This window comes from Folsomia candida, unplaced genomic scaffold (genome assembly GCF_002217175.1).
Source record: "Folsomia candida strain VU population unplaced genomic scaffold, ASM221717v1 Fcan01_Sc004, whole genome shotgun sequence".
NCBI classification, from domain to species: Eukaryota; Metazoa; Arthropoda; class Collembola; order Entomobryomorpha; family Isotomidae; genus Folsomia; species Folsomia candida.
This window is the reverse complement of record NW_019091196.1, coordinates 8,008,108-8,031,176: the sequence shown is the minus strand read 5'-3', so window position 1 is coordinate 8,031,176 and position 23,069 is coordinate 8,008,108. Positions and strand designations below refer to the sequence as shown.

Sequence of the window (23,069 nt, the reverse complement as noted above, 5' to 3'; positions counted from 1 at the left end):
TCACTTATTAAGGCAAGTATGCCATCATGTCATACATTTAGGCAAAAAAAAGTAAAAACAAATAACGATACATTCAACTAGGTCAACGATTTCGACGTGTGGCCGGGGTTTTAAAGGCTTGATTATCGTTCGACCAATCGTATGGTTCATTTTCTTCATCCATGGAGTCTTCGCTACTTTCTTCTTGGTGTGCTGTCTGATTTGTATCTAGAGGTACCTTACGCTCCTTCCACAGTTTCAAATCATCTACAAACAACATAGTGATGTAAATAAAAATTCAATCATTAGCAGTTTCAAAAATTGCATATGGTACCTTTGTGGTTCATGAAGCCAACAAGTCTACTTTCATATTCATACATCCATTGGTTCAACTTGAGGTCTATATCCTCTTGAGCAGATGAGTTAATAGAAAATTTCACTTTATGAGTTCCTTTCTTTCCTTGCCTTACAAACCAAGGGTGGTTGGAAAGGCTTACCCGCAGATTTCTCACGTTGAAGCCTTTGACAACTTCTCGGGTGAGGGGAAATGCATTCCTACAAAGTGACATTGTCCAGAACGTGTATTATGTATCTGGATTTCTGTATCGTTATTTTTGGAGTAAATTTCATACAACGAACTTACCAGATAACCTCCAAAATTTGATTAACTGTAAGTGGTTTCTTAGCACTTAGCACAACTGTGGCGGCTAGAAAATCTGATCGTACGTACGTGTAGTCAGGGCGGGGGATGAAGTTCTCAATCACTGAGTACAAGTCGTTCAATCTTTTCGCTTGGTACGCTTCAAAATCTAGTTTCACTTCATCGAAAACCGCAGACTCAGGTGGACCTCGGTTGGGAAACTTTTCTTCTATGTATGTCACTATATCCTTAACACTGTTGTCCTTTTTCTGAACAGTAAGCAACAAAAGATCATGACATTCTGTAGCATGCAACCACATAAGTTAAAATGTATCGTGATTTTTTTTACCCCTCCATTTTGTGCTGCAAAGAATGCTGCGATCTTGTATTCCGTCCATGCGAAGGGTGGATAACCCAATATTTCGTTCAAACTGTCGTTTTTAATCCACTTCGTAATTGCGGACATGACCCCGTCGCCAGTAATCGAATGAGAATGTTTTTGATTGGTAGTACAGTTGAGCCCCACAATCTTTGGGCCGGTACGTATGAGTGGCAGCGAATTGCATAGGAAATTCGCCAACTTATGTAATCAAAATTACTTAATCTTATTTGCACCTTATTATTCGTTCAGATTCTTACCTCCCAAATTTGCTGCCATTCGTAAGCAAGGTCCTTATTCTCATCTCGTGTGCGTCCTTCTGAGAAGGTTATGTTCTGTGTATAAAGACTAAAAAATAACGATACATAAGACTTATGCACAGAAGTAGTGAAACATACATTGGTGAATGCCACCCAGTTCTGCTTAGCTAGCCACGCCACCAAAGAACCGTCGCACATGCTGAAGAACGTGTGAAAAGGGCACGGGCCTTTGGTACTGCTTGTGTCGAAAAAAACAGCAACTGAAAATAAATTAGCCAGGGATATATGTATCGTTATTTGTTTACGACATCGAGTCAATGTGGGGTACATGTTGCTTACTTAAAAACTCTGGGTTATGCTTGTGCTGAAGGATATTTTCATCCAACGACTTCGTGGGATCCCAAAACTTTCTGTCCATGAGAACTATGATTGACCCATAAAACGGTTTTGCAGTTTGGTCATGCAATTGTCTATTTGTTAACACTTGCACCATCGTTTTCACAAACTGGTTGTCCATATTAACATCTTGCTCAGTTAATACTGGTACGGGTACTTTCAATAAGTTCAGTGATTTTACAAAGCTGGCCACAGAGATTGCTGCATTGTTGATCATCCCGGAGAGGCGGGTCTGCCATTGTTTCACTGCCTGCCTGTTTCATTAATTGTTTCATTAACTGTGCATAGATAATGGCATAATTAAACGTGTCTTACTGTGCAGGTGTGGCATGTTTATTTGCAAAATGTTTCGTGAGTCCTTCTTTCCTTGAATATCTTGACAAACAGGGTTCTCCATCGGGTAGTTTTCCCGTGCAGACATGAAGTTTGCTTTTCTTAACAGGTTCCAAAACTCGGGTGACGGGAATTGATTTCCGTTTTCGAACCTCTGCAAATAAATTAGCTTCGTAACGTATCAATTTTTGCATCGTTATTTTTATCAACTCCTCTCTTGCATCTTTTTTATCGTTATTTTGTTTACTTTAAGTCAAACAGTCTCATGATCTTACCTCTTTCCATCATGGATATTATTCGGATCCAACAATATTCTTCTTTTCCACTTTACCAAATTAACGTATAACAATTTCAAGAGAGTCGATTAGCTGGAAGAATAATAACTTGTCAACGTTTTGCAGTTTTCCAGCAAGCCAGAGATGCGATGAACGATGAGACAAACTATCTGGGGAGCATGCAAGCATCTTGCCGCATCGAGTTTCTTTCATTGCCCCCATTGTGCATGCAAAGCTTGCGGTATCGTTATTTTTAGTTTACATATTCACGTTATGTATGCGTAAAACTGACTCCATGAAAACCATGTCATGAAAATCCCCAGGTTTAGACTTTACGTTATCATCACGTTCTCCTCCCAATCCGATTTTTTGATTGGCTAATCAAAAATATCACTAAGACAATTAAAAATTTCGACCAATCAAAAAATCGGATTGGGAGGAGAACGTGATGATAACGTAAAGTCTAAACCCGGCGAGTATCACATTTTCATCATCATAAACATTCACGGATTCAGAAGTAAATGATACATTTTTTACACTCATTTAAAATAATGCAAAATTACAGCTCCATATAACGATTTTAAAAAATCGGTATGGGTCACCCAATAAGGTCCGGTGAGATGAAAATTGATATGAGACATGAAAATTGTTCCTATTTTAATTCATATTGTTCCATCTGGATCCATTACCAACTTTACCAAATTTCAGCTCGATTTCATGAATATGAAAAATTGGTCACCCAATAGGGTCTGTCCAGGTGAAAATGTGTTTAGTTTCAATTCATATTCTTCCATTGGTAGCCATTAACAACCACTGTGCTCAATTTCAGCTCGATTGGATGAGTTTTAAAAATCGGTATGGGTCACCCTCTAGGGTCCCTCCACATGAAAATTTTTGAAATTTTACTTTCAATTCTTTCCTTAGAAACCATTATCAAGCTCTGTACCAAATTTCAGCTTTCTACGACAATTTTGAAATTTTGGTGCACAATACCCCACGCACTCCAATGACCCCCACCGGTCAACCACTTGACCGATCATGCCCATCTCCGAACTCATCCTTAATTTTTGGCCGAAGATGAAGTATGCAAAATTTCAAGTCGATAGCTTTTGTTTAAAGAGAGTTATCGTGCCTACAGACGGACAGACGGACGGACAGACAGACATCCTGACAAATCTATAAGGCCATCTTAAAAGGCCTAAAAATAACGATACATAGTTTTCACAATCAAATTGCATTATTTTTTTTGTGATTAGTTAGTTTCCCAACTTTCAATTACCGCACATCTAGACGAGATAAAAGAATACCATGAAAAAGACCACGAATATCCTAATAACCACTATTAATAATTATAAATACTAGTTTTATTACAATGTATCATCCAATTTCAACTTAATGATATTATTCATACTCTTATTCCTATCACCGTGTTATTATCTTGTTGTTATCATTAAATATAATTATAATTACTGGTTTATTAATTATCCCAATTTTGAATTGAATACAATTATTAAATGCAAATCTTCTCTATTTATGTAATATTTCGAATCATTCCTTTATTTCGCATTGTATAAATTCGCACATAAAATTTAGCACTACTTCCTTGTTGTCGTTGTCTCTTTATTCGGCTGTGGTGGCATTGGCGAAGTACAAACCCCCCAATCTCCACTCTGTTCCGACCTGACCAACCCCACACTTTGGACCGACGCTGCACTAAAATCTTGATGTGTGCTATCCAAAAGCACGGAGGATGACGTCGCATTCGTCGTCGCAGATGGAACGGCTCCTCCTCGAGTTGCATAATTTGGAAATACATGCTTTCCATCCGCCGTTATAACTGTTCCTGGACCATAATATCCCATGGTAGCCATCTCTGTCTCGTAAATATCGAGAAGCGCTTCAGATCTCAGGAGTGGATTACCTCCTACGACGCCGACAACCTTGAGCTCCTCCATGTAGCAAAGTACCACCCAAAGAAAGTAGACTTCCGGAAGGAGAAGAACGAGGGGACAGAGGGGGATGTAGTCGTGACCGAAGAAAATCATTACTAGAGATTTCATAAAAATTCAAGAAATAATGGAAAATAAAATGATACTGAAAATATGTACTAGGAATTTTATTTTTCATTTTCAGAATTTTCTCAACTTACTCAAGCTGGTCCCAATGAGAAGGGCGCAGAACAAGGTCAACTTTATCGCAATAAATAATAAGAGGAGGCAACGACGCCTTTTTCTAGCGGCCACCCACAACATGGGGTATAGAATTAGGTCGTAGAACCCTCGTAATAGGTTGACCACGGAACTGTAGTCTAAAACTTTAAAACGATAAATTATCAATTTTTAGTGAAATATGTACATACATACAGTCCCATGTAGCCAGATAATATTCATACCATCGCTAAAGTTATCCGCTTCCTTTGCCTTCTTTCCATCCTTGAAAACTATTATGGTTTGGTCAACTAATTTTGGTTCTAGTGCGTAGACAGTTGTTCCAGCAATGATTAATATTACTCCGAGGGTCTGTATTAAATCGGTACTATTTTATTGAATTATGAAATTGCATATGCACGTACATTACTCACAATTCCACAGTAAGCAACAACTTCACACGCCTTTTGAAGGGATAAGCGACAAAGAGCACACGGTCCTGAATTGTATATTGTGGGGGGTTTGGTAGCATTTGGGTTTGATGGATATTTTCTAGGTGTAATTTCTGGTGTGGAATTGTTATGTGAAGAATATGCAAATGATACAAAACTACTTTCCGCTGACATTTTATAAAATTTTGTATGTAAACATTGTAAAATTGTGTCAAGATTGTAATAATACAACAGACGAAATGTAGTATTTTGTGCATTCCACGACGACAGTTAATTTATTTCATCTCATAAGAAAGAAATTGACAAAAATCAAAAATTTTCTCAAATTCATAAGAGAAACGTTGTAGCCAAAACCCAGTCAGTGGGTTCCAGTGGTAATCTTGACCCGCGTAGTAACGCCTGAATTTCTAGCATCTCGGTCTACACGAATAAAAAAAATGATATGTAAAAGATAAACGATAAATACGACGTTTGCGACTTAATTACCGAACATATCATCAAAGATAGCAGGGCGCAGGGAAACCAAGTTCCTAAAATTTTGGACAATGGGTATCGAATCTCAGTTTTCATACCAAGAACGAACCAAAATGAGATAACTGATGTCATGATCACATAAACAAAGATCGGGTAGAACACTGTCGGACTATCCACGTCGACCTGCAAAAAATGGTAATAAATTTATGCAAATGAATGTTGTATAATTTTTCGGAGAATATAAATTGCATACTTGAATACAAGAAAAAGTCAACGCAGTCAAAATGTAGGTTAGCGTCAGCGTGATTAGTACAATCGGTACCGCAGAGCAGTTATAGTGAATATGTAGCATTGCAGATAAGTGGGATATGCAGAAGGTCTAAAACAAAGTAAACAAAAAAAGTTATTTAGACCATAAACGAAGACTTTCGAAATTGAATAGCTTACCGAGACGAATAGGACAAAAATAGATGTTTGATTATTCAGCAGACTAATAGAACGGACCGTGAGGAAGGTGGTTATGAGAATAAAACTAGGAATTTAAAAATATTTAAATCTAAAAACATATTTTAGTGATCAATTTATAAAAGTATTTTAATCATTTGTTTAGCTATACGAGGCGAGATAGAGCGTCCATGCCAAATCTCTCTGATGGTCGTGAAAGTAGCGAATATGATACGCAGAAAATGTCCAAATCAAGGCCAACGCCCATTGCAACGCTTTGATGAGGAGCATTTTGCTTGAAAAGTGGTTCCGAAATTCACTACAAAATATGGACCAGAATTTTTTATAAATTGGTCAAACACACAAATAATTAATGCATGCAAACTAAGTACGGGCTATGAAATCGAATATTCATATGATACGTTCCCGAGTGCCACGGCCAAGACAATGGTTCTCTTCTGATCAATCGTTGCTGATCGTTTCGCGGTCCATGCAACAAGTCGCCGTCGTGACCTGGAATATTTAACCGGATGTTGTGGTCATCCTCTGATTTCTAAACATTGTAAATTACACAATATCAGTTTTATTATTATTAATTACGGAGCTATTTAGTAATTAAATTACCTTCCCCACAAGAAGATTTGGGTTATCATTCTGATCCACTCGAGTACCGGACGTATCCTCTTCTTGTAGATTTTTTTGCGGTCGTCTCTGCTGAAATTGAGGGATAAGACGGGACTTGTTTTGATGAAATTTCTTCTCCGGCCTTTCCTCATCTGGACACATGACGCAGCTCGAAATGCCATCAGCCTCCAACCCTCGACCCTTTTCCACCTTCCACAAAACGTCGACTCGGTGTGATCTCAATTCTTCGGGGTCAAACCCGATCCGTGTCCCGTTAAAGTCATCAGTTTCCGTTCCTCGTGGATCGCCTCTTTTTAGGTTATCCTCATCCGTGGCGTTCGAATTTATGTCAGCAGGGGCACAATCCAGCAGCAATGTTTTATTTGAGGGATGCTGTTTTCCTGAATTAATTTAAATCTATTTGGCATATTTGTTTAAAAATACTCTATTTAATTAAACAATTGGTTTACTTATGAAAGACGTGTTTGGTGCAGAGTGTGAAAATAATTTTCCATGAACAGTTTCCGCTTGTTGTGGTTTCCGAATATTACTGATGACCCCATTGGAACTGGGTGCACTTGGGCTCAGAACTTCCTGAATTGGTGGGGTTCGTTGATTGGGATCTAAATTTTCACTCATTTTATGACATGTTTCATATTAATGCAGAAAAATTCAGTATGGAAAGTGGAAATTGAACGTCTTATTGGTTTGGTGTCACGATTAACTGACATCGTTTCTATGGGGTGGTGCCCCATACGGTTGCGACAAATGGATTATTTTTTAGAAAATTTTCATTTTTTAAATCGTTGGGGCAAAAGTCCTTTGGTTTGCCCCAACGACTTTAACCTTGAATAACTTTTGAATAGGCAGACAAAGAGACTTAATTCCTGAGGATGAAATCATCCTAATTTTTAGCTTGATTTTTTAAGCTAAAAATCTCGAGTGTACTATTTCGAAAATTAAAATGTTTATTTTGAAGAATATCTCCAAAATATAAGTTTTTCAGGAATTTCGAAGCCAATTCTTATCTCACAAAATTTTAGAATATACCAAACTGATCGTATTATCTAGACCGATCGATTGACACCCCACTGGAGGGTGTGAGATCACTTGGTCCGGATTTGACCTAGGGGGTCATCTTAATCCTCCAACTTAGCAACGGTCCACTCACACCATTTTGTCAGTACATAATAATTAAAATTTCGTCGTCTGACGTTTCGGAGAGATAATCGGATAAGGCAAGTCAAGAAACCATCACCATCATCATGAGCAACTGTTCCAACTCTAATACGTCCAAGTGCTGTGAGCCCCCCAAGAAGGCGTGTCCACCTCCGTCCCCACCACCATGTACCAACCTCCCAGCTACCTTGACCTTCGCCTGTCTTGCAGAGGAGTGCAAACCGGTCCCGAAGCCACCCTGCCCTGAAAAACCGAAGGATGACTGCACATGCGTTGGCGCGGCCTCGGCCTACGAAGAACCAAAACCAAAGAACAACAACTCAGATGATCAACGTTGCCCGATATCCACATGCCCTGGAGCTAGTAACACAGATGATGACAGTTGGATACTTTGCGACCATTGTCAGACATGGTACCACACAGCTTGTGTTGCTGTTGTCGTCATACGGGAAAATGAGTGGCTTTGTCCAGATTGTTTCTCTTCACAAGCAATCTCATCTTCACAGAACTCAATTACTACAAGGAAAAAACACACCATCGCGTCAACACAACATTGGCTTAAATTAAACATTATGGAGGATCCCTCTGGCCAAATTCCAAAATCCGAGGTCGTCACCCGTTACGCCCACCATATTGAAACCTCTGGAGAAGGAAAAGTTCATGATGTCACAGTTGCAAAATATATCAATCAGCTCTTCCCAAACGCAACGCTTCTTCGTCCACGAGCTCGAGGTGCTACAAACGCTTATGTTGGAATTAGATGGGCAGACCAACCACCACTTCAACAACTTCCTCCAAACCAAGCTGACTTCTTGGGTTCCTCTTTAGCCAAGTTGAAGGGGACCGTCCCAACTTTGAGAAGAGTCCCGCGTGGTGCAAGGAGTATCGTCGCTCAATCTCTGACCAAAATTCTCAAGGAAATTGCTTCTGGGAATAGCGAGGAAAGTTGGAGAAATAAAGCAAGATCGACGACCGATGATGCGATTTAACGTGAGTGTAACGAAATTGAATGAAAACAATGACATAATATACGTAATGTGGTACAGTGCAGTTACTTCTGGCTGGCTGAGCTTGCACAAATTCATTCTGATTAGTTGGATTGTGATGATTTGCAAAAAAATGCAATAATGCATCAACCTGCCATTGGTTTGGATAACTAGACCAATTTCAACCTTTGCGTTATTGCAAAATTATATGAGGAGTGACATTTCATAATAATTTTGGGGATTACAAATCCCACCAATCATTATCTGAATAACGTATACTTGTCATAAAGCAAAGGGCATGGAGTGTGATGATAATTTGTATGTATTAGAGGGCGACAGTACCCATTCATCTGGAATTTATTTTGGAATTTATTTATTTCCTGTTCTTCCCGTATGCTACGCTTCCAGTTCCACAAAAATCGGACCAAGTAAAAAATCTGACCACATGGGTGAAGACCCGCACTTCTGAATGGGAAAATAACTTCTCCATCCCGCTACCACATCCACCACGCCAGTTCTCGCAACGGAGCCCCCAAATTGATTCAACTGTCAAGAAAGTGGAGGCCAAACTCGCAGATGGCGACATTCGAGGAGCAATTCGTCTTGCCTGCTCTGATGACACCATAGCCCCAAACGACGATGACACTCTAAGCGTCCTCCGTGCGAAGCACCCGGTACACCCAGAGCCCACAAACTATCCACAACCACTAGCGGATGACTCCGTGATTGAAGCAGTACACGTTCCTGAAGTAGCTAAGGCCGTATCCACTTTCCCCCCAGGTTCGGCAGGAGGACTCGATGGTTTGAGACCCCAAATTCTAAAGGACCTACTCAGCTGCAATCAGGGGGAGACAGGAGAACACCTCGCCCAAGCAATCACAGATTTCCTCAACCATGTGATTGCTGGAAAAGTCCCTGCAAAGCTGTGCCCAATATTATACGGAGCATCTCTCACGGCGCTGAGGAAGAAGACTGGGGGTATCAGACCCATCACGGTGGGAAATACGTGGCGCCGACTCGCCGCCAAGGTCATCCTCGCTAAGATTACCCCCCAACTTATCGACCACTTTTCACCTCATCAGTTAGGCGTTGGAATAAAAGGTGGCGCTGAGACCGGTGCCCATGCCGCCCGTGTATACTACAACTACCCTCACCACACCCCCAAAGCATTTCTTAAAATTGATTTTAGGAACGCATTTAATGAAGTGAGAAGAGACACTCTACTGCACACTGATCGTGATAATTTTCCATCAATCTTCCCGTTCGTGTCCCAATGCTACGCTAACCCGTCATCACTTTTCTTCGGGACAACATCTCTCCCTTCGCTTCTGGGTTGTCATCAGGGCGACCCTTTGGGCCCTTCTCTGTTTTCTTTGGTCATCCACCCCATAATCAAGACTTTGGACACAGAGCTAAACGCATGGTATCTCGAAGACGGGACTATCGCAGACACCCCGGAAACGGTACTAGCAGCCCTTGAGAAAGTTTCCAGAATGGGTGAAGAAGTGGGGCTTTATCTCAACCACAACAAGTGTGAGGTTGGAGTATTGGGGGCGGACGACGACACCATCACCCAGATTTTTCAAGAATTTCAAAATTTTGCCCCAGGAATCCAACTGATAACTAGAGAAAATGCAACATTATTAGGTTCTCCTCTTACCAACGAAGCCATGGAGGCGGTTTTGGCTGCCAAAACGGAGCAATTGGCAACTTTCTCCAAACGTCTCAAGAAAATATCTGCCCACTCAGCTTTCTTCCTCCTCCGAGCTTCTATCTCCATACCTCGTTTAATATACTTTCTACGATGCTCACCGTCGTGGAGAAATAGGGAGGCCCTCGCTCTCTATGACGCTACACTCAAGGACGCCCTGGAGGGGATCCTTAACTGCTCACTCTCGGAGGCTGTATGGATGCAGTCCTCTCTACCCGTGAAAGAAGGTGGCCTTGGGGTCAGACATGCTGAAGATGTAGCGATACCGTGCTTTCTTTCGTCAGTCTACAGCACCCAACCCCTAATGGAACAAATTCTTCCGGTTTACCTACATGGTTCCGATGCCGCCATTGGAGAGGAACGATGGACTTCTCTTGGCCCAACTAATCTTCCTCCCAACACAGTGAGAGGATTACAGACAGCATGGGAGCGCCCCATCATCGACATCACAGTGTCCCACTTAGTCGTCGCCGCAGCCACGTCTGAAGATACGGCTCGCCTATGTGCTCTTCGCGACAAATATGCAGGAATATGGCTCAACGCTCTCCCATCTCCTCAAATCGGCACCCTTCTCTCGAACGAGGCATTTCGCATCGCAATTTCCCTCCGTTTAGGTTGCGATGTTTGTCAACCCCACACTTGCCCGTGTGGAGCGCAAATCAGTTCACGAGGATATCATGGTTTATCCTGCCGACGAAGTGCTGGTCGGTGGTCTCGCCACGCAGCCGCTAACGACGTAATCGCGAGGGCGCTTCGATCAGCCGATGTTCCCTGCATCCTTGAACCACCCGGATGTTCACACCAAGACGGAAAGCATCCAGACGGGATGACTCTCGTTCCGTGGGCAAGAGGAAGATCCCTTGTGTGGGATTTTACCTGCGCTGACACCTTCGCACCTAGTTATCTCCCCGAGACAGTCCGCCACCAAGGAGCAGCAGCAACAAAGGCAGAAGATAGAAAGAAAAAATTGTACGCCTTTCTCCTGGACCGATTCATCTTTATGCCCGTTGCAATTGAGACGACAGGTACATGGGGTCAGGAGGGGTTATCCTTCATTAAAGAGATTGGACAACGGATCGCTACCGCCACTGGAGAACCACGCTCCACAACTTTTCTCCTCCAGCGACTCGGCATTACAGTTCAACGTGGAAATGTAGCTTCAATCCTGGGGACACTTCCACCAGGATATTAAAATTTAATTTCTTCAAAAATGAAAATTTGTGTTGGAAACAATTCATTTGTCGCAACATGTATAGAATGATAAAGTGTCAAATAATATTGGTTTGGTGTTATCAATCATTAATGTTAATTAATCAGTTATTATAGTTATGGTGATATGTAAGTATACCATAATTTTTTTAGCAATTAAAAAAAAGTATACCATGCATTTATATGACCTTCAAGATCGTGATTTGGATCTTGTAATCGATCCAAAGCGCATGGAAACTTTGACTAACTTTCCCTCAGACATATTCAGGTGATGGGATAATTCCTCCCGCTCACTTCCTCCCCCTCATCTGCTCCCGCTAAACCCCTCCCGCTCGTCTCCTCCCGTATACATTTTCCTCCCCGTACCATCTCCTCCCCGCCAACTTCCTCTCATGTACATTTTCCTCCCCGTTGTGTCTCCTCCCCTCCGTATTATAAGTATTTTTTTACTTTATTATATTTCAAGCAGGGCTGTTGTGCATAATTACTTTTGTACTTAATTACTTACTTAATTATCGAAATTAAAGTAATTAGTAATTGATAATTGATTTCAATTACTCTGGAATTTGTAAAAGTAATTAAGTACTTAAGTATTTAAATGACTTGGAGTAATTAAAATTGGATATACTTAATTAGTTGGCCAAGTAGTAATTAGTAATTGAATACTCAACTACTTTGATCAATTACTTAATCCAGCATAATTGGAATGAAATGCGACAAGTCTCCCTCTCTCGAAGAACTCGAATTCAATATCTTTTGTTGTGAACACTTTGGTAATCATTCCCATTAAGCCGTTGTACTTCAAGCTTATTCCAATATTATATTACAATTTTTTCAACTAGCTGTGTTCCATGGACGGAAAAAAATTACCTAAGCAATCTCGTTTGTCAGGTTCAGGTAAAATCCAATAGATAGAAATGTATGCAATAAGAATTTTAATGTTGTAATAGTACGAGGACAACGACATAATCTAAAGTAAATATCCACTGAACAATTTTAAACTGCTTCTTGATGGTAAAAATAGACACTATACAATACCTAGTTACAAAAGTGTTATCCTCCTCGGCAATGAATTTTTTGGTCAAAAAAGTTAGCCTTGAAATAACGTTTAATTACTTTTAAGTATGAGGATTAAGTAATTAGTAATTAAGTAATTGACTCTCAATTACTAATTAGTAATTGATAATTGAAAATCAATTACATGTCTGCAAAGTAATTGTAATTGATAATTAAGTTCAATTACTGGACAAAGAAGTATTTGTAATTGGTACTTAATTCCAATTTTCGCATACGGAGTAATTAAGAATTAATTACTTTCAATAATTCAGGGAAATCGTGATACAAAAATGTGATCTATGACAAAATTTCAATAGATGATCCAATAATATTCTCAATTATTTGCAAAGATTTATAAAAATCCCCAAAACCATGTCACCGGGGAGGAAAATGTATACGGGAGGAAATCAGCGGGGAGGAAAATGTATACGGGAGGAGACGAGCGGGAGGGGTTTAGCGGGAGCAGATGAGGGGGAGGAGAGGAGCGGGAGGAATTATCCTCCAATCACATATTCATATCTTGTACGTATGCGTTAGTTGTGCATAAATCTACGTACATAAACATGTATCTTGGGTCATCAAGCCGACCGAATTCACTCTCCACTTGCAAAATAGGAAGCATTTAAGAACGGCACGTACCGAATTTGGCCACGTATCCTTCCCTCATGTTTACCATGCTATGCTACATACTTATTTCTTAGAACAAAGGGTCACAATCCCGAGCGTGTAAATGTTCTTGTCCCCAAACCTGGAAACCAGTGACAAAAACTTGATTCCGTTCAGGCTCGGTGGAATCTTTTCCCTTCGTGCATGCAAATGTTGACCCATTTCACATATAATTGCCACATGAATCTCTATCTGGTTTGAAGATTGAAATACAACTCTTTGCTTAAATTGAACTTTGTTCATATTATGGTCATGTATTACAATGCATGCGTTGCGAATAAAAGTAAACTGTGTATTACACGAGGCGAATTTAGTAACGAGGTGTGGTCTCAGAAGCAAAGTTACATGTCCATATATTTTAAATATTTTGGCTTGGATCATCGAAATCGATCCAATTCTTATGCACCTGTAAATCTAAGGATAAGAACGTACCGAATATCGCCACGTATTCTTAACTTGTTTTTACACATTTCTTAGAACAAAGGGTCACAATCAGGAGCATTCCGCACTCCTTTCCCCGCACTCGAAGTTCGAGTCTCGAACTACGTATTCGCCAATAATTACCATGCATGTCAATCTGGGTGGCTTTATACAGTGTACATATGAAAATTGAAATAAAACCCCTTCCTTAAACTGAATTATCACTACCCATATGCAGAATTAAGACCACCTCTTGCAGTCCATCTAAAACGCATGAAAACTTTTCATGATTAACTTTTTATTGTGTTGATGCATTGGTTGTGCATAAAAGTCAACTGTTTACGTATTGAATGAAGCGATTTTTTTGTCTCATCTCATAGAAATAAAGCTATCACTGCATCCTGGATCATAAAGTCGATCGAATACCATTTCAATTCTATTGTATTTACCTGCAATACAAGAAGTATATTTAAGAACGTACCGAATTTGGCCACGTATCCTGAGCTTATTTTTATCATGCTACATACACATTTCTTAAAACAAAAGGGTCATAATCCCGGGGTGTGGTCACATATGTAGAAGTAAAGCTATCCTAGCTTGAATCATCACATCGATCGAATTCATTTCTTTTCTGATCAAGAACGTACAGGATTTTGCCACGTGTGTATTCCCAGCTTATTTTTACCTTATGTTGTGTATATTTTAAAACAAAGGGTCACAATCCGGAGCGTGCAAATTCTCGGATTTCCACCAACCCCGAAAAACCGTTGGTTCCGTACTCCTTTCCCCGCACTCGACCTACGTACTTCGCCCATAATTGCCATCAATTATGTCTGGCTGGTTTGAAAAAATTCCTTTGTTCAATCTGTTTATTACTTGAATCGTGTGACCATCAACCTGGCGTCATGACTCATATGTATCGATACCATTGGTCATCGGGGTGTGGTCACATATGTAGAAGTAACGCTATCCATACATTCTAGCTTGAATCATCAAAATCGATCCAATTCTGTCCAATTCTACTGTACCTGTAAGTCTAAGGATGAGAACGTACCGAATTTAGCCACGTTTTCTTAGCTTATTTTTACATATTTCTTTTAGAACAAAGGGCCACAATCCGGAGCGTGCAAATCTTCGTATTTCCTCCATCCCCGAAAAACCTTGACAAAATGTTGGTTGTACCGTCCCCGCACTGGATCTATGCATTTCGCCCTATTAATTGCCATGCACGTCAATCTGGATGCTTTGAAAATTGAAATAAAACTTCTTTGTTCAATTCTGTTTATTGCTTGAATCGCATGACCAGCGCCGTGTCATGACTCATATGTATCGATACCATTGGTCATCGGGGTGTGGTCACACATAGAAGTAACGCTATCCATACATTCTAGCTTGAATCATCGAAATCGATCTAATTCAGTCCACTTCTACTGTACTGTAAGTCTAAGGATGAGAACGTACCGAATTTAGCCATGTTTTCTTAGCTTGTTTTTACAAATTTCTTAGAACAAAGGACCACAATCCGGAGCGTGCAATTTTTCGGATTTCCACCAACCCCGAAAAACCGTGACAAAAAGTTGGTTCCGTCCCCGCACTGGATGTATGCATTTCGCCCATAATTGCCATGTATGTGTCAATCTGGCTGGTTTGAAAATCGAAATAAAATTCTTTTGTTCAATTCAATTCTGTTGCTTGATCGTATGACCATTCGGCGTCATGTCATGACTCATAAGTATCGATACCATTGGTCATCGTCAGGTGCCATGAACAACTTTCGGATTAGTGTCTTATGCACTTTCACCCGGTTATCACATCCTTCTCGTCTGGTCAAGAAAATATCTTTAAATTTCAAAGCTCAAAATTGCAATTCCAAATTAAGGAACTCTAGCTCGAAACGCTTCAACTTAAACTCGAACGCTCGAACTTGAACGTTATCGTAATTCTGAAGGGTGAGTTTTTGCGCACTTTAATACTTATTTTTTTAGATTGATAGTGGCGACCAGTGTTTCGTTCGGGTGCAAAGTAGGCACTTGGAAGAAATAACTGCAAGAAAGTGATTTCCTGCAGCTATTTTGACCTGCAAGAAATGCAAGGCGCAACTACGCCCCCCGCTGTACTTCATACGGCGCGTGGCTAGATTGCGTACATTTCTTGCAGTTTCGTGCACATCGCATGTTTTGCGGGGCTTGTTTCGCAGTGGATGAAATGTTGAATGTAGCAAACCCATTCGAAACGAAACACTGGTCACGACACGGATTTGACGATTTCCTTAATAAAAAGACTGCTTATTTCATCTTTCATAATTTCATTCTTCGCAATTTGCATACTTAAGATGCGTCGACATTCGCGACATTGTATTGAGGAGTATGCCATGGAACCAGTGGGACAGGTTGTACCTGACCCTAATCCTCCTCCTACTCCTCCCCCTGCCCAAAGGGACAACGTCGCCATCGACATGCTGGAAGAATGCTACGAAGGAGGTCGATCCCGCTGCGAATTTGTCATCCGGTCGGAATGCCAACCTAACCAGGGGAATTTTCTCGTTCAAGCCTTGAAGAATCTGCCAGGGTTTAGGGAATGCCTTGCGAACGATATACATATTTCGATGAGGTAAGCTGTTATCAAATTCTTGGTATTTTTATAAAATAATGACCGAGCTAGGCGTCCTCCAGAAACGCACTAAAATCATATCTTGCTCATACACTACAATTCTAACGTCTCCCTACGTCCCCCCCCCCAATTTCCGCCGCTACTGGTACTGTATGTAAATGAAACTAACGCAAAAATTTAAGTGTGCCCTTAGGAATTTTTGAAATTCTGATTGCTCGCTGAGATAAATTATTTACAAGAATGTACCGAAATAGATTATAAATTATAGCACATTTTGCATATCAATTTATTATAGTTTACATTATTTTAAGGTATGTATTGCATAATTTGTTCGGAATCTTCCAAAAACGTAAATCGATTTAAACCAATCATTGTCAAATACATATATCTAATATTTCACCAGTTTCGTCCTCATCATTCTCATAATGGGGGTCTACTTCTATATCATGCAATCTTTCGTACCATGAGCTTCACAGTGGGGGCAATGCTTTCCACTTTTCAAGATAGTCTGTTGCCTGCATTTGGCTCCTAATGTTGTGCAGTCCTTGATTAGAATTGCTTTAGTTCGTCCATTAACGCACCTCATCACACCTTCGGGGGCACATTTGTCAGCTGGTGTGAGGTCACGGCCACAGAAAAAAAAGTAAGTTCCCTTCGTGTTTAGACCTGCTGGGCACAGGCAATCCGTTTCCGATTCATAAATTCTTATTTGGTCAAACTGGCTTACAATGGCCCTCCGGTCTTTTTCGCTCTCATGCGATGCGTGACAAATGCAACTGACAAGTAGCATCGCCATCAGAAGCGTAAATGTAGCTTTCATTATTTTCAAGGGTCGTGTTACGTTAAGCTAGAACCAAATAAATTAGTTTTTAAAATTTTAATTTCAACTTTTAGAAATAAAATGTTTCAATCGTATAAATAAAAATATATTGATTTACATGTAAGACATTCTATTTTCATTGGAATTTATACAAATTATTATTTATGTACCAGAAAATAATCGTAAGGCCCCGCTTCCAAGTTTATAAAGTTATGTTTTAGCAATACTTCCTGCTTCAGTGGCTCAATTACGAGTAATTTATTTAAGACGTCTTCTATATTTCCTTTGTTTTAGGGTGTTTTGGACGATCGTTATTGTGGTACTAAGTGCCATTGTGTACGTCATTGTTCATATGGGACAAACGAGAACAATGGGCCATCCGCTAGTAATTAACCCTGAAACGGAGGAAACGTACATCGGAAATGTTGCATTTCCCAAGGTCACCATTGCTCCCCCGGGGGGCTTCAAGCGCAGCAAAATCCATCAAGCGATAAGGTAAGGATTATATTTTACGAAATGCTGCTGAAAAGAGGGTTGACAAATATTTTAGGACTAATTCTGAACATTTATTTATAATCTATTTAATCTATTTATTTAATCTCATAATTTATAATAACACACTACAGGAATTCTATTGACCTAGCCTATGAGTTTGATACTTTTGATAATTGGACTTATAATGAGGCCGTGGGAATAATCCAAATCATTGATCAAGTTTGCTCCCCCAACACAACTTTTGCTGGTTTGAATGGCGTCAGCCATGAGAACAACCATAACTGGGAATTAGCAAATGCCCCTTTATATGACTGAACCAGTAATGGACAATGATTTACAGAAGAGTAAAATAGCCGCCCCATTTATTCGAGAGGTTAGGAAAATGGAAAGTATTTATTTGCGCCGTATTTATGCTATCATCAAAAAATGGATTCGCTCTTGTCTTTTTTTGCAGGGAATGGTAAACTGTTCGGAATTATTTGAACGCTGCTTCCTCAACGGAATGAAATTAGATTGTGGGGAGGTTTTTAAAGAGCATTTTTCTGAAAGGGGAAGTTCTTGCGTCTTTAACGGAATTCCAACCGCAGCAACGCGACTGTAAGATTAAGGACTATTTGATCTCAATTATTATTTGCATAATCAAAAATACTAATTTTTTCATTAATCTAGTAACAAGACGCTGCAATCAGAATTTGGACATCAGTACAAAGCTGAAGAGCTCACTGAATGGCAAAAGGTAAAATCTGATCGAGACAGCGACTCTGTTGCGGAAAAGGGTCAAAATAGAACGATTCCAATTCCCTGGAAGCAATATTTCCCCGGTAAAACTGCTGGCTTAACTTTCCTCATCAAACGCGAAAACGATTCTGAAAAAGCCTGCGTCCACGGTGAAGGGGACGGTTTAATGGTAAATTACATTATCGATTAGTCACCATTGAAAGACGCGAATTAACTTACCACAAATTTCAGCTTGCAGTAAATCATCCGTTTGACGAGCCTCAAATTCAACGCTTTGGGGCTCCCATTCCCTTTGGCGTGGAAGCCTACGTCGCCGTTCGTCCAACAGTTATTTTTGCCGATGATGAGATAAAGGACATCGATCCGAAGGGCCGTCGTTGTTATTTCAGCGACGAAGGTGGCCGGGCTAATTTAAAATATTATGAAAAGTATTCCAAGCAGAACTGCTTATCAGAATGTTTTTCAAATGAAATTACGACGAACTGCAATTGTTCAATGGTCACCTATCCTGGTACAAAAGGCAAAAAATTGCTCTCATGTCGACATAATTAAATATGATTTATTTAACCTAAATTTTTAGGAATTCCGGGACACAGATTGTGTACAGTTGACGACATGAAAACCTGCGTCCATAAGAAGGAACGTACGTATGAAAAATTTATTATTCATTGAGATGAATATGGCTAGTAAAAGTGCAGAAATATGTAATCCAGTAAATCTGTAGTTTGTGAATTATTGCAATCTGCAAATTAGAGGATCAAATAATTACATTAATAATTAAATAAATTATTTACGTAAAATGTAGAACAAAAATTTAAGTGTAGCATTTGAAGCGTGTAAATGCTAGAATATTTTAATTAAATGCTCTATTTAATTTTTTACAGAAGAAATTTTCAAGACAGGACTTACAACGTTATGTTCGAAATGTCATCCAAATTGCAGGGATACAAAGTACGAGATGTCGATATCTTGGAGCCCAATGACCGAGAAAACCATGAAGGACTGGGACATACCGTAAGATAGATTACCAAATTCAAAAAAAGGTCGCCTAGATTTTGAGCAAATTAGTGTTAATCGATGAATTAATAAAAAATTAATAAGAAATTTGCGAAATACATGATCTCTCAATGGGCTCGTTTGGGGGAGATATTTGCATCCGAAGAGGAGAAAAAGTTTATTACTGAACTTTCTAATTTTACTACACGTTTTCTCCTTTTCGGATGTAAGTATCTTCACCCATGGAAGATCACGTCCTTCGCAAATTTCATACTAAGTTTTGTGACCCATTGACACCAATTTGCTCAAAATCGGAGAGCATACGCTGGGAGACCTCCATTGTCAGTAATACAAATTTTAGACGATGCTATTCGACTATTTTTCTGCTTTATTAGTGACAACGCCAACTTTTCTCTTGTTCACGTCTACTTTGCCACGGATTCCGTCCAAGCCATGAGAAGGAGCTCGCGTTACAATTGGTTCGAAGTAACAGGTACACACCCTCTGTCACTAAATGGTTCAAATTAATTGTATATTTTGCTTAATTGATAATTATTCACAGGCTTAAACGGAGGGACAATTTCAATGGTGACAGGACTCTCCTTGTTAGATGCCATCAAAGGTGTTGTGGCCGGTATTTTGGTCTTAGCTGGTCAGTATTTTATAACTAGCCAGCAACCGGATGGAAGTGTGGAGGAGGAAACGAGTGAGTCATTTTTTAGTAGAATTTGTTAATTACTTAACATAGGACTCGATAACTCATCGCCAAAAATCAGCACATTTTTAACCATTTCTCGCCTCTGAGAACTTATTGTAAAATTCTGGACGTCAAATTTGTAGAGCAAGTCATTTCCCCTTTTTGAAAAACGTACACTCCAGATTTTGACACTCTTTGAAGGAGATCTCAAGGTTAAGAAGCCTTCAGAAAAATTGGAACTCGTCGAAATTGGTTCAGAAACTCAACGCCATTTCATCCATCAACTCACTGACTACAAATTTGTCGTTCAGAATTTTAAAATAAATTCCCAGAGCAGAGAAATTATTAAGAATCTGCTGATTTTAACGATTTGGGTGATAAATGAAATGAAAACACGGCTTTCATAATAATTTATTTAGCGACCAATTCAGCTCAAAGACGCGACACCATCGTAGTTCCTCGGAGGAGCCTCCTCCTCCTTCACAAATTACCTATGTCCAACCACGACGCAATCCACCCACACCGCCGCCGCAGTATCGTCCAGTCGAGCCTGAACCTGACGTATAAAAAATGCAATTAAACTTTAATATTGCCAAACGTGATAGTCTGAAAAATAATTGTGATATACCTGGGGAAGCATAACCTCCATCAAAATTTGGCTCCCGCGTGCGTATCCCTACCATGCTAATAGTATGGGAAGGATACGAGCGCGGGATGATGGAGGTTATACTTCCCAAGTATTAATTGTGCTGGGCGCAGAAATTATTTACATAGTTTTCGAGTTTATAAGGAAGTATATTTAATTAAGGAAATGTTCAACTAGTCTGAATTTCTTGTAAGAGATACAAACTACAATTACCTAAAAATTACGACATATTTATTATTAAATTAATTGAAATCATGTCATGTCACCAATTAGTATAATTACTGTCGGAACTTATTTCGATAATAAGGTAATTATTTTTACATATTTATTTGCATTTCACGAGATAATTTACACCATATTTTTTACAACGAATTTTTCCACTTGATGATAATATTCAGCATTACAATATTGCAAATAAATTGTTATGCTTATCTTGTCACTTGCATTATCGTTTTTATGAGGTCTTTCAAAAAAAATTTGTTAAAAATTCAATTAAAAAGTACAAAAAAAATTAATTAAATATGTAAATTAAAAATAATTCAATTAAAAATTACAGTAAATTCTTAATAGCACTGAATTACTATTAATATGAGCCTTGTGTAAAATTGTGTAGATTACGATGTAATAAAGCTTGAAAAAGTTTGCGAATATTTGTTTTCGAAAAAATCAATGCCGATTTTTTTCACAAAAATTTTAAAATCGGCATTGTCTGAAACTGGCCCACTGCACGACGACAGCAAAATTCTATAAATGATTATGATCTCATTCGAACAAAAAACAAATCATACCAATTTTCCGTTTTTTCACTCATTTTAAACCTTTAATTACTCTTTACTCCTCCATAATTTTATGACTGGATTTTCACACTTTTTGACTATATGTATTTTTACCACTCTCAACCATTTCACTCGTTAAAAATATTTATTACGGAAGACAGGAAAAAGTTATAAAATTAGTAGCTGACTCATGGACTAGATTAATTAATGTATTGTTTCGTTGCATGTATCATAATAATTTGTGTGGTAACATATCTTTAACGTGGCATTGTATCACGTGTTTTTTGTTTGAATTGTTGTGTCTCAACTTTCCCTTCCTCCATGTATTCAAATGGCGATTCTGAAAAATGTTCACCGCCTTTCGTTTTAGGCCTTTTAAGATGGCCTTATAGATTTACCAAGATGTCTGTCTGTCCGTCCGTCTGTGCGTCCGTCTGTGCGCACGATAACTCTCTTTAAACAAAAGCTATCGACTTGAAATTTTGCACACTTTATCTTCGGGTCAAAAGTAAGGATGAGTTCGGAGATGGGCATGATCGGCCAAGTAGTTGGCCGGTGGGGGTCATTACTATCCAAATGCGTTGCCCTTAACTACCAAGAACCTTTAGAGCAGGTTAAATTATTTAAGTGCAAGTAAAATATTTGTAGCTTGAAAAATATCTATAGTAATAATTTTCAGTAATTTTAGTATGAAGATTGCGACTGACCTCAAAGCGTTTAAATTGGAATGGAGTTTCAGAAATTTTAAACCTGGGAGACCCGATAGGGTGACCCGACGGATTTCTAAAATTTGTAGTACGTAGTTGAAATTTGGAACAAAGGTTGCTAGTGGATTGTAACAGAAAAAACTGAATTTAGGTTGGAACAATTTTAATCTCGATGGACCCTATGGGGTGACCCATACTGATTTTTCAAAATCGTCATATCGAAGTGAAATTTGGGAGAGAGGTGATCCATATCTATTTTTAGAAATTGCGTTAAAAACATGAAATCCGGCACGGTAATACTTACAATTAGTGGCTTCTCATCAAAGAACTTGAAATTAAAAGTTAGCTAACAAGGGATACTTTCGAGGTGATAATCGTGTCCAGGGTACCACTCATTGGTCTAAATGTTTTTTGATCGAGTGTTTCTCACGGGTTCGGGTTCTTACTTCGGGTTTCGGGTTCGGATCGGGTTTGGGTCCTGCTTCGGATACGAAATTTCAGAACCCGAAACTTTCGGGTTCGGGTTCGGGTCCGAGAAATGTGAGCCCAAAATTTCGGGTTCGGGTCGGGTTCGGGTTCCGACTAAGAACCCGAAACCCGAACCAACAAGAACTTTTTGCCACAACGAATACGAAAACATTAAAAAAGAAAATAAAGTGTTAACCACACTTGCTACGACGGTTATGCTGCAGTAATTCATTAAATAATTCAAATTTTTAATTGCCGTAACTTCTTTTCACAAGTGTCTTCAATTAGTGTTATGGTTTGAATATTGAAATAAAATATATTTTTTTATCAAAAATTTGCTAAATAGTTAGCTTGAGCTTACTTTAATATTGGAAACTTGAAACTGAAAATCATTTTCAGTTTTCAACTGATTTAAAAATTTCTGAATGTCACGGAAAGCCATTATCCATGGTCGATTTTTTGAGATTGCATTATTATGGTCGAGGA

At 39.2% G+C, this 23,069-nt stretch overlaps 4 protein-coding genes across 4 annotated transcripts; all 4 read right to left on the bottom strand.

Moving 5' to 3' along the window:
- Positions 1-5: 5 nt before the first annotated feature.
- Positions 6-2,394, bottom strand: LOC118435222. The gene is made up of 9 exons (XM_035850882.1): positions 2,263-2,394; positions 1,970-2,141; positions 1,598-1,908; positions 1,397-1,518; positions 1,259-1,333; positions 969-1,199; positions 623-888; positions 314-534; positions 6-246 (listed from the first exon to the last, which is right to left on the bottom strand). The coding sequence occupies exons 1-9, from the start codon at positions 2,273-2,275 to the stop codon at positions 83-85; spliced, it is 1,575 nt and encodes a 524-aa protein (XP_035706775.1). The 5' UTR covers positions 2,276-2,394; the 3' UTR covers positions 6-82.
- Positions 2,395-3,783: 1,389 nt separating this feature from the next.
- LOC110849058 lies at positions 3,784-4,563 on the bottom strand. Its single transcript, XM_035850880.1, has 2 exons — positions 4,412-4,563; positions 3,784-4,309 (listed from the first exon to the last, which is right to left on the bottom strand). The coding sequence occupies exons 1-2, from the start codon at positions 4,512-4,514 to the stop codon at positions 3,858-3,860; spliced, it is 555 nt and encodes a 184-aa protein (XP_035706773.1). The 5' UTR covers positions 4,515-4,563; the 3' UTR covers positions 3,784-3,857.
- Positions 4,564-5,108: 545 nt separating this feature from the next.
- LOC118435337 lies at positions 5,109-7,071 on the bottom strand. The gene is made up of 8 exons (XM_035851285.1): positions 6,874-7,071; positions 6,404-6,804; positions 6,172-6,332; positions 5,952-6,098; positions 5,783-5,867; positions 5,589-5,714; positions 5,348-5,518; positions 5,109-5,281 (listed from the first exon to the last, which is right to left on the bottom strand). Exons 1-8 carry the CDS (start codon positions 7,040-7,042, stop codon positions 5,189-5,191), a joined length of 1,353 nt encoding a protein of 450 aa, XP_035707178.1. The 5' UTR covers positions 7,043-7,071; the 3' UTR covers positions 5,109-5,188.
- Positions 7,072-16,491: 9,420 nt separating this feature from the next.
- Positions 16,492-20,626, bottom strand: LOC110848543. Its single transcript, XM_035851383.1, has 4 exons — positions 20,615-20,626; positions 20,478-20,542; positions 18,513-18,699; positions 16,492-17,087 (listed from the first exon to the last, which is right to left on the bottom strand). Exons 1-4 carry the CDS (start codon positions 20,624-20,626, stop codon positions 16,680-16,682), a joined length of 672 nt encoding a protein of 223 aa, XP_035707276.1. The 3' UTR covers positions 16,492-16,679.
- Positions 20,627-23,069: the final 2,443 nt, after the last annotated feature.

Excerpts from the sequence above, each read along its gene's own strand:
- LOC118435222 (XM_035850882.1), bottom strand. Across the intron at positions 1,519-1,597 it reads GCATAACCCAGAGTTTTTAA|TTGCTGTTTTTTTCGACACA; the intron begins GTAAGCAACATG and ends ATTTATTTTCAG. Across the intron at positions 535-622 it reads CAAATTTTGGAGGTTATCTG|GAATGCATTTCCCCTCACCC; the intron begins GTAAGTTCGTTG and ends GTCACTTTGTAG.
- LOC110849058 (XM_035850880.1), bottom strand. The coding sequence starts at position 4,514 with ATGTTGTGGGTGGCCGCTAGAAAAAGGCGTCGTTGCCTCCTCTTATTA. Across the intron at positions 4,310-4,411 it reads TCTCATTGGGACCAGCTTGA|TAATGATTTTCTTCGGTCAC; the intron begins GTAAGTTGAGAA and ends TGAAATCTCTAG.
- LOC118435337 (XM_035851285.1), bottom strand. The coding sequence starts at position 7,042 with ATGAGTGAAAATTTAGATCCCAATCAACGAACCCCACCAATTCAGGAA. Across the intron at positions 5,715-5,782 it reads TTTTTGTCCTATTCGTCTCG|ACCTTCTGCATATCCCACTT; the intron begins GTAAGCTATTCA and ends ACTTTGTTTTAG. Across the intron at positions 5,282-5,347 it reads TATCTTTGATGATATGTTCG|ACCGAGATGCTAGAAATTCA; the intron begins GTAATTAAGTCG and ends TTATTCGTGTAG.
- LOC110848543 (XM_035851383.1), bottom strand. Across the intron at positions 18,700-20,477 it reads TGCGTCGTGGTTGGACATAG|CCCGGCCACCTTCGTCGCTG; the intron begins GTAATTTGTGAA and ends ATTTTAAATTAG. Across the intron at positions 17,088-18,512 it reads ACTGCAAGCTGAAATTTGTG|CTTAACGTAACACGACCCTT; the intron begins GTAAGTTAATTC and ends ATTTGGTTCTAG.